Raw genomic sequence first — 11548 nt, 5'->3', positions numbered from 1 at the left:
TAGAATGTGTGCAAATTTAAAACATAATCTTCCACACAAAAATTTCTATGCTGTCAAAAGATTTCCATCTCTTCATGTGCTTCCCTGTCCTGTGAGGAAAGAGCTTTAGTCTGTATTTAGGCAATGTAGGAAAAACAATAAAAAACCCACAAGATTTCTATGTTGCCATAAAGCTGTGTCTCTTCCTCAGCACGCTGCTAGTAGAAGCTATGCCAATTGTGCTTTTGATTCAGCCCTATCCAATTGTACTGAATGCTTCAAAACTCATGTATAATATGCACCTTTCAAAGTCTCATTGAGAGATTAATTTATATAAAGCTGGTAAACCTTTACATTTCCCCCAGAGGGTAAAAGGAAACTTGTGCACTTTAATATCGGACTTGTGAGCTAAGTATATCTGATAGTTATTAATTCTTTAGTTATACAAAAGGTAAGTGATAGACCTGAGGTGAATAAAAGACTTCTGGTTCAAGAAGGACTCAGGGTGACCTTGGCAGTGCCATTAATCATGAGTAGAGCTCAAACAGATTGTATAGCACTGCAGAGACTTGGGAAGGAGAATATAAGGATATATGCACTTTGGGGGCCATAAACCATTGTCTTACAAAATGTCTATGCCTTAGATCATCAGAAAAAAGTAATATAAAATAGTTTTGCAAGACATGTTCCAAGACATAATGCCTTGTGCATGTCTGAATTTCTGTCATCTGCCCAGCTACATTTAGGCATGGGTATGTACATAGAGAGTGGGAAAAAAGTGCTGGTTATTCTGCTTCTGTTTAAATTTTGTCAAGAAGAAAATTAAGAAAGTGTCCAGCCTCAGAAGGTTTTCTAAAATGTTTCCTGTGGGTGTGGCAGTGAAATACAGTGATATTCTGAACTCTAGCAGATGATGAATGAAAAAATAACTACAATATATATGCTTATGGTGCCTACAGAGCAAAGAAAAGTGGTGTGAAGTTCTTTACATGTACTGCTTTAGTGATATTTACAATGGAAAATGTATACTAAAGGTACAATAATAGTCTTTAAAAGTCCTCTCCATTATTACGTTCTAATAATAGTCTCGTTTCAAAAGAAGAGGGAGAGACAAGTGAAATTTCCTTCACATCAAGGAATAGCTGCTTTCATCTTTTTATTATTTTGGAAAAATGTAGTATTTGTATGAACATTTTAAATATTCATTGGTGTATGCTAAGATCTTTTCCTTTTTAATTTGGGCTTTACATCTTCAGAGTGAGCAATAGCATTTTAAATTTAAATTTTCAGTGAAACTTTGAAAGAGGAAATACGATGTCTCAACATACTGTTTTCTTTAAAAAAAGGACAACAAACATAACCCCCCAAACACAATGCACACACCCCATTTCTCCCCCACAGTTCTAGTCATTAGATACTCCAGGAAGTGATCTCATTTTTTTTTTTTCTAAGAGAAGTCAGCATATTGCTATTGCTTCTTGTCTTAAAGTTCATATTTGATTTACCATTCAGTTTTGTAACACCATCACAGCAGACAGTTTACCACTTAAATGATAAAAGTTTCAATAGGCACTTTAGTGGAATTACGAAAAAGCTACCACTCTTCCACCGTGATGCCAGAGAGCTACCTTCTTTCTAAATCAGGTCAGTAAACTGCACCTTGTAGGCCTGAGCTTGTCTCAGTGTAATTCCAGAATAACAAAATAACAACAACAAAAACCTGTGTATGTTACAGGATTTATCATTCTTTCACAAATCAAACCAAAACTGACGGTATGATAAATGTAGTAACTTGCTGGAAACAATTGCTGTCTTTTATAATCAAAGTAATTGTGTCTTATATAAAGCTTAGGTTTATCTTTTAAATTGTTGGTTTTCTTTTCTTTTTGTTTCACTGTTGTACTTAAGTGACTTTGTCAGGGTTGTAACTTTCTTCTCCAAACATATCTGCCAAGATCTTAAAGCGAGGTCCCCAGTCACTCAGATAGTCATAGTCCTGATCTGCCTCTGTAGTGAGGGAGTCTATAGAGCTGAGAGACTCTGCAACAGATCCGTTTCCTTCATAAGCATAGGTTGCCAAGGAGTCATAAGGGGGTGCAGATGGATCTACATCATTTTCCTTCAGCCTTTGATTAATGAAATCTCTTATGTCTGTGTTATCTTCCGCTGGTGGTCTGTGGCGTGTAAAACGCAAAGTGTCTGGTTTTATGTCCCTGCGTATTTTGTTATCTTCAATCACTTTGGGATTCCTCAGGGCTCCTATGTCAAAAGCCTGGGTGTCCTCTTCTCCACCTCCTTCATCGTCATAATGGATAACATTATCTCTGATGTCTTCTTTAGAGGTCATCAGGGTGTCCTTTTTCTTCTGTCTTCGTAGTGCTACATACAGTACCACAATGACTGTAACGAGAGACAAGTGAAGTTAAGACATGCACAGAAATAATTTAGTACTCTGATGACACATCATTATATCTTTCTTTGAAAGCCACAAGCAATCAAAAGCACTTTTGTCCTTAGAAAAGAGCAATGCTTAGTAGTGCTCTAGCCAATGAAAAATTACCTGCTCTTTGACATAGGAGTCTAACTTTCCTAAGTGCTTGTTTTACTGCTGAAGAAAGTATCAAATAATTTTTCTGATGGCCTGCTTTGCAAGCAAACAGAATTGAACATGACTTCAGGTTTTTAGTTCAGAGAGATAGAGATGTGGCTTTTTAAAAAAAATATTTTCCATAGCAGAATAGAGAAAAGAACCCTAAATTTACACTTTGAAGACAAGAATAAAAAACTAAACCAAAAACCCAACTCACAGAGCATTACAGAAAAAAAAAATGGAATTTTGAATACTCAATAATTTCAAACTTGGAATTTTTGAAATAGAGAAAAAATAATCCTACTCTAGCTTTTTATACAGTATATTTTGACCTCTTCAGGCATCTGATTAAAAAAATTACGTGTTAAAAGTTCTGGAGAGAAGAGGGGTCCAGGAGAGCTGGCTGATTTTCAAGTATCATGTCCTCCAAACTCAACAGTGGTCCAACCTGAGGAGCAGGAAATCAAGAAAAGGCAGCAGGAGGCATGCATTGATTAATAAGAAGCTCTTGAGTAAAGTCAGTGATAGAAAAGAATGCACCTAAGAGCTGTAAACAGCGACAGGTGAGCCAGGAGGAATATACAGTGACAGTCTGAACACGCAGGAATGTGGTTAGGAAAGACAAAGCCCGCATGGTGCTGTCTCAGGAGGGACACGAAGGGCAGCAAGAAGGGCTTGTACAAGTAAAACGGAAAAAAAAAAAAAAGGGTAGAAAAAGTGGAGCAAAGGTGGGCCCACTGCTGAACAGGGCAGGGGAGCTGTCGCCAAACGACACAGAAAAGGCCAGCCTAAGTCAGCAACTACTTTGACTATGCAATTTCTTGTGAAGTTGTCCTTCAGTGATTCCATGTCTCTAAGACCAGAGGGAAAGTCTGGAACAAGAAAGAACTTATCCTTGGTGGAAGAAGATTAGGTTAGGCAATACTTGAACAAACTGGACACACAAGTACGTGGGATATGGTGAGATATATACATGGATGATGAGGAAATGGCTGCTAAAATTGTGAGGCTATTTATGATAATTTTTGAAAGGTCATGGAGACTGGGAGAGGTTTCTGAGAACTGGAGCAAGTGTCACTCCTGTTTCAAGCAGAGCAAGAAGAATGACCTAGGGAGCTAGCAGCCAGTCTCACCTTGATTTTTAGAAATGTGATGGAAAAAATAATTCTGGAAACTAAGAAAGGACGTAAGAGTAGCAGGCATGCTACTCCTACATGTACACTGCTACACAATTATGAAGGTAAAATTGTGCTTAACTCATTTCATAGCTTTCTACAATAAGGTTAGTGGTTGATGAAGGGAGAAAAGTGCAATAATTTTGACCTAACTTTAGCAAAGTTTTGATAGTATCTTTCACAAGAATCTTCCCAGAAAACCTGAGAATGTGTGACCTATACAAGCAGATGGTGGGTGTGGATTGCAAAGCTGACAAACTGCCATACTGTAAAGGTTGTGAGCAAGATTTCAAAGACCAGAGGGAGGCCAGTCACTAAAAAAAATACCACAGGATTTGGTACTGGGACTGCTTTTGTTTAATATTTTCATAAATAGACTGGACAGTGGGATTGAGTGCACCCTCAGCAAGTTCTCAGGCAATAAAAAAGAGTGGCTGGGCCACTGCTCAAAGGCATCTCATCAGGCTGAGAGAGTGGGCCAAAAGGAACTCCATAATGTCAAATAAACGCAAATCCCAAGTCACACACACAGAGAGGAGTAACTACATACTGCAGATGCTGTTGTCCAGATAACCAGAAAGCAGCTTGATAGATGATCCTTGGGATCCTGGAGAACAAGAAGCTCACATCAGCCATCAATACACCCTTGTGCTGAAGATCAACAGCATTTGGGACTGCATTAGGAGAAACAATGCTTGCAGGTCTAGTGAGATGGTCACTGCCCTCTGCACAGCTCTGCTTAGGCACACTTGGAGCTCTGGGCCCAGTTCTGGGCTCCTCATTACAAGACAGACATGAAATTAGCCCAATGTACAGCCACAAAGATGAATAGGAGATGTGACATCTACCACACCAGGAGAGGCTGAGAGAGCCAGGTCTGTTCATTCTGGGGAAGGCACAGGGGGATCTTATCAAAGTGAATAAGTACCTGATGGAAGTAAAGATAGAGCCAGGTTTTTCTGAGGGGTGACCTGTCACAGGACAAGAGGCAATGGGCATAAACTGAAATGCAGAAAATTCTATTAAAATATCAGAATAAACGGCTTCTTTATCACCAGGATGTCAAGCAGTGGAATATGTTGCACAAAGTTGTGGGGTATCCATCCTGCTCTAACTGGAATTGTGGCAAAAGAGAGGATATTTTTCTTGATTCAAAAAACCTGAAGTAAGTTATTTTGCTTAGTTGTTTTTTAGGTTTTAAGTTCTTCAGAATGACTGCATTTGTGAATTTAACCGCTACTCCATGGGAAGCATGTTTGCCATTCTTGCTCTGATATGAAAAAAAAAAAAAAATTCTCACAAGGATTTTTTGATGCAGGGCAGAAATCCTGACTTTTACCCACTCTTGATCAGAAGCTATTTATGTAACCCTGAGCCTTTAGTGATTCATTTAAGTGGTATCTGCATCAACCAAATGGAATGAGGTATCCACATGTTATATTCTGTGTCAGGAGTTATTTTTGTGTACTATCATGGAACCTTGGAAGCCACTAGTATCAGAAGGAGGCATAGGCCAGCATCTGTAAGACTCAGCCTGATTTCTGAAGCCCACATGGTGCCTGTATAAACTATAAAATTGAGTTTATATTGCTTAAGGCTATATAACAAGTAAGATACACTTTGGATACGCCATATATAAGTGTATAAATATAAGGTAAAACAAATAACAATACCACCTCATGAAATCCATGCCCGCCTGAAATAAAAAAATAATAAAAAATCTTCCTGTGAAGCTTTATATGGATGTGGCCAGTAACAGTCTACGTTACAATTATTTTCTCCTCCTCCATTCTTCATTCCCCCTCTGCTTAAGTAGGCATGAAGAATTAAATAAAAGTTCTTAGTGCTGTTACTGTCAGTAGGACTTTCTACCTTAGTAATAATCTAAAAATTAATCATTCAAGAAATATATTTTTAAAAATTTCAGAAATAAAATTATTATTTGGGTTCCACTGAAAACTGATTCTCTTAATGCTGTAACAGATATTGAATGGATTAGCAGATTCATGGTCATGATCAGTGCTTTGGGATATTCTTCGAGAAATAAACCGCCACACATTTTCTATGGCTTTTGTTAAAAACGAGGTGAAGCTAGTGAGTAATCACAGTAAAGCATTTTGCAGGCTTCATGAGAACTAACCTAGAAGTATAACAATACACAACAAGATTGCAATCAGAGCTCCTGTGCTGAGGCCAACTGGTAAGAAGATTGCTTCCACGTTGCAGGACTGGATGGTGCCATCAGAATCACATCTGCAAACACGGATAGTCAAAGTGTTTGTGCTGCTCTGGACAGGGTAACTGCTGTCTTCTATTACTATTGGAAGAAAGTACAGCTCTTGCTGCCTTCTGCTGTAGCCATTTCTCCTGGCTTCTATCCCAGCTGTGTTGTCTGTAAAACATGACAATCATTAGCAGATTTTTAATGTGCACTTCATTCCATACTGTAGCCTATATCACCCTTGAAACTTGGTGAATGACATGAACTATGTAATTCCCTTGCTTTTCCATTACAGAAGGTCTTATATTCTGATTGGTACAATTTTTTCTTTTGCAGAACCTTAAATGAAATTCCTTTTCTTGTAAACCTTTTAACAGCTGACATTTCACAGGAGATAAAAATAACTAAAAAAGCCCCAAACAAAATATTGCAGGTATGATTTTGAAGACTTTTCAGTTTTTTTATCCTGATCTCCTTACATTGCAAGCCTGTGGTCCAAAGAATTTTGATTGCACATGAATTTAGAATCATGCCTCTATCAAAAAATTAATTTCCTTAAAAATAGGAAGTAGTATACCTAGACAATATGCAATCATTTTGGCTTTCCTGGCCCATTAAAAATAACTAGAGAAATGAACTGAGTACTTGAAAATTAGTATTACTCAATACTGATTAGTCCACTTCTAGACTTTGTCATTTCTTCCCAGTTAGTTACTGCTGATTTTCTTGAATCAAACAAAGTAGCAAGGAAATTATTTAAAGAACTACATTAAAAGCAGAATCAAAATTAATTTGGCAGGGAATTAATGAGAAGACAGAACTAAATGAAAGTAACATGCTGCAATTACCATTTTTCCATCTCACCCATATTTTTTTATAATATTTTTTATGATATGTCACGTGATGGTTTTCATGCTTTGGAGGTTTGTTACGAGATAGAAGAATTGAGGGCTCTGAATTTCACACTCAAATACTGGTATGGACTTCTGATTAGGGACAAAACCTGGTTTCCCCTGAAGCCACCGAAGAGAGACTGCCCGAGACAGTTTTCTCTTTTTCCAAGGACAGTTTATTGTTTCTTATCTCTGGGACACTTTGCCTGGCCAGCAGTGGTCTGCTCAGCTTGGCATCCATGGTGGAATTTACCTGGTCAAGGCAGGGCTTATCTTATATAGTTAGTACTACGTATTACATGTTTACAGAAATTTTACCAATACAATACAATTTTATTAAATGGTCCAGCCCTGACCCCAACCAATCCAAGAGGCCAACGTGTCACCCAACATGGATGACATGGAGAAGAAGGAGGAAAAGGTGTCCACCCCCCAAACTCTCCATCTTGGCCACGTGTCCCTTATCATAAACATTCAAGAAAACCTATTTATCTACGTTCTAACATTCTAATTTACACTCTACTCATCATTATTTTCTGTGTCTCTTCTCTCAATGTGAGCAGATTCTCCCAAGGAGCCAAATCCAGCCCCTTCAGCTCCTGGGCAGCACTCAGGGGTCTCTGAGGGGTCTGCCAGGGGGGTTTTTGCACCCCCAAAGGAGCCAGGGAAAACCCTGGACTCCCACAAAATAATCCTAAATATCCAAAATTAGATATGTTATGATTAGACACCACTGAGAAGGCATATAGCTAGAAAAAATATTTCAGACACCTCCTTTTTGACAGACTCAAACATGGACATGTCAAGTTCAGCTACACCTAGTTTTGAAAACGAAAAAAATGCTTTAGAATAGTTTGAATCAAATCAGCTTCCATCTTCAGCTTTTTATTTATATGATTAATCACCTGCACTGTATAAAAAGTTTAAGAACTAATTTGAAGACATTCTGTTTAATCTTATTTCTATTATTTTTCTATATTTCTGTTATTAGAATTAATTTTTTTTTCTAATTGAAACACTGAAGATCACTTTAATATCTTACAATGGAACTAAATGACTTTTCATTCTCCTTTGAGGAGAATCAATCAGATCAACCTCTTAACTCCTTGATTTTGAACACTTTTTGTTGCTCTTTTATGACCCCTTTCATTTGTTCAAAGTTCTTTTGAGAATACGAACACAAGCAGGTGTTTGAACTCTACACAGAAGAGCCTAGAGAAGCTGAGATAGCTTCTGATTCTTCAGTCTCTTGGCAATAAATTAATTTATAGGATATGTGTGAGAAAAGGAAATCTGTCTCTTACATGAGCAATGTGGTGTACTCCACATGGAAGCTGCCCTCTAGAGAGCAGAGTGAGGCCAACAAAGCAGGAAGAGGGAGATCTGCATTCCCTCTGGAAGCACTCTGTCAGGTTATCACTTCTATTAACACGGTGGATTGATCTCAGTTCTGCTGAAAGGCATCCTTGAGCTTCTGTTTCCAGTCCTCATTAAGTTATATTCTGAAGTATGGGGCCTGGCTTCTCTTGGGTGCAGCACAAGAGTCTTACATCTGCTGAAGTATCAGACCACCCACGATTTTCAGTTGTATAGAATACCATGGGTATTAGGGCTTCTTGATCTATTTAAATTTTTAAATGCACCCTTTACTTGTAAAAGCATTAATTGTACCACAGTGAACACACAATTAGTGTGTCCTCCAAAAATAGCAAAAATTCTTTTCAGAAAGTACCTGCTTGTTACTAACATAATTGCTAGCTTAGAAGAAAATGGTGCTTGTTTTTAAAGGTTTATGTAATGAAAAAAAGGTTGTGTTATTACACCTCTAAATTGTGCACAGAGCAGACCTTCCTCCACCTTTTTGGCAAACAAAAGGCAGAATATATTGCACGACAGAGTTTTTGTTGGACAGGTTTTCAAATATTTCTGCAAATCCTCGATAATTAAAAATAGTTTTTTATGGGTTTTTTTGGTCCTTACAAAGTAACAAATAGTATGCTTCTTTTTTTTTTTTTTTTTTTTTTTTTTTTTTTTTCCTAATTGTTTATAAATGCTTTTAAAAGTTTATATCTTGGATGTTTCCATTTTTATGGAATATTGTTTTAATACAGTAGTGATGCCTCATTAAAAGATCACTGAGATCTAAAGTCATCTCAGTGTCAACATTACCAGTTTGAACTTAATTTAATTATCTAATAATATTTGAATAATTTCCTCACCAAACTCACATGCGAAGCACACTTTACAAAAGCTGCAATTACTGTATAGACTTAATAAGTTTAAAGATTCTTTTGATTAATTAAATCTGTAAAAATTACCTGAGAAGACTTCTATTGAAAGTAGAAGTTGGTAATTATTAAAAAAATACCCCCCCACCCAAAAAAAAAAAAAAAAAAAAAAAAAAAAGCCGTGGTGAAGTTAAAGGATTTTCAGGAAACAGACAAGAAAAAAAAAATTAAAGCCCTTACTTTAAAGAAATCTTGTGACAAAAAAAGGTATGTAGAAATACATAGTATTTATGTTCTAAGACTATATAATTGCGAAGATTCTACCCATATGGGCCTTGAAATATGTTCCAGAAGAGAGTAATGCCCTAATCTTCTAAGAACAGAAGTAAGGGAACTTGGATCTGTTGTAAAGTCATCCTTCATAATCATTGAGCTGTCTGTCTCAAGAAAACTGTTTGAATGCCCTTTGATAAAATGCTTTGGATCTACATAGTTTTGATTTTATAAGATACCATTATTCATGTCTACAATATTATGAATGGTCTCACTATATTCTCTATTTAAAAATCCTTAAGTGAAGTTTCTTGCCCATCTGTTCAATCTCTTCATCTATCTATGACACACAAAGATAAAAGTCACTATTAATTTGGGGAATAAACCGTTTTCATTGTATCAGCTTCACAGGAGAACAATGCATAAAGAGAAAAGAAGCACAGGTTTGGGGTTTTTTTTGTTTATTTTCAAATTTATTTCTTCCTAAAGTTTTTTTGAGATTAATAGTAGTTATGTTGTTTGCTTTAGTTTTCTATTACATAACAATGTCAATAGTACACAGCTTCAAAATTATTTGGGCTATATACTAATTTAAACACATTTTTTAAAAAGCTAAAAAAAAAAAAAAAAAAAAAGCTTTTTCAGTTTTATTTCATTTGGTGTATTTTTAATTTCTAGTACTTTTAAGGCTTGAGTCACTTAATTTGCAAGAAGGGAACCCTTACCTTACCATCGATGTAACCTCAGTTTTAAATTGAAAACAGCAAGTTAAAAAATTAAGACTTACATATTTCTTTGGATAGTGATGCATATGACCTGCACAGACAAATGTTTTTGAACTTTGTTAGATAGCTTAGGTATTCTTTCTTTGAAGTGTAATGTTAAGTCCTTTTATATTAAAATCTTATCACAGTTATTTAAAGCTAGTTCGAATACTTCTTTTAATCTTATTTGATTAAAGTAGTTAGTGGTGAAAATTTACTACGGTTTATTTTGTTTTAGCTGTGTCTGTTCACAAGACTACATCATTGAAGACACTTACAGTAGGAAAAAACAATCAATTTTTTGTCTTGGTTTGTTCTTTGCCATCTAACAAAAGAGTTAAAGTTAATAAGGAAAAAAAAAGATTTTCAGTTATGACAAAAATTGGAAGAAAATTCAGGGATGTCAGTTGTATAAATATCCAAGTTATTAAGGTGTTGTACTTCAGCAGCACTTTCCATATTTAGATCTCACTCTTCTGCAAGAATATGTATCCTCAAGAAAGCACAATATGTGGGTACTTTGAAAATGGTTAGCAAAGTCATAGTATTTAAACAAGACAGCAATAGTGCCTTGTTTAAAGGTATACCTGCATTGGCATATGGATTCTTCCTGAGATACTGAATGATAAAAGGAAGAAAATAAAACAGGTAGCAGTGTTTTTGAAGGCCTGTAGGGAAATCCCAGCCTTTGGTGTTCTGACAATTCCTGCCCCTAAAAATAAGAAAAGGTGCAAGACCTGAATTTATATTAATATAAGTCCCAGAGAGTTTAGCAATTAGAAGTCAAAGAAAAATGTTAGCTCTGTAGACACAACTGTAATTGAAAATAAACATTTATGTCATTGTAACTACAGACTGCTGCTCTGAAAGAGAGACATGGGTAACCAACTTACTTCTGTAGTCATGGACTGTAAAGTTTGGTTTGTTGGAAGCCTCAGATGACAGTTTGAAGGAAAACCTTTGCCCAGCTGGTGACAAATCTTTATCCGCTGCAGTGATGGTCTGTATCACCTGAAATGAGATTAATTCTGAAGTCAGTTCACTCTTTTAAATAAACGTTTTTGTGGAAGTGCAAAGTGAGCATCATATAAAACTATTGAAAGTAAAATTTTGCTGGATTACTGTCATTCCCTCAGTACACCGGACAGTGGAGGCAAGAAGTCTGAATTCTATAACCACCAGAGAACCCAGAGAGGGTCTTGCTTTGACATATCTGATGCAAATCAGAAAGATTGAGTGTATATTCATGGTATTTAATATTTATTTTTTATATTAAATGCTAGTGATGGCTTTCAGTTGAATGGTTATGCTTCACTTTATCTGCTACTACTTCTGTCACAGTTACAATCCTTTAAGAAAGGAATTCTTTCTCAACTCATACCTATGAAATGCACAGTAAAGGGTGACTCAGACCCATATAATTGG

The 11548-nt window shown here is 36.3% G+C and overlaps 1 protein-coding gene across 1 annotated transcript in view; it reads right to left on the bottom strand.

The window, feature by feature from the left end:
* Positions 1 to 1102: 1102 nt before the first annotated feature.
* CDH12 (cadherin 12) overlaps positions 1103 to 11548 on the bottom strand; it is a 526003-nt gene continuing 515557 nt past the window's right edge. The window contains exons 11-13 of the mRNA XM_079302853.1: positions 11017 to 11134; positions 5885 to 6136; positions 1103 to 2379 (exon numbers count right to left, since the gene is read on the bottom strand). Coding sequence (XP_079158979.1) covers positions 1883 to 2379; positions 5885 to 6136; positions 11017 to 11134 — 867 coding nt within the window. The 3' untranslated portion in view covers positions 1103 to 1882. The remainder of the gene's footprint in view (positions 2380 to 5884; positions 6137 to 11016; positions 11135 to 11548) is intronic.

Source organism: Erithacus rubecula (assembly GCF_903797595.1).
Source record: "Erithacus rubecula genome assembly, chromosome: 3".
NCBI classification, from domain to species: Eukaryota; Metazoa; Chordata; class Aves; order Passeriformes; family Muscicapidae; genus Erithacus; species Erithacus rubecula.
This window is presented reverse-complemented; position numbering and strand designations above follow the sequence as displayed.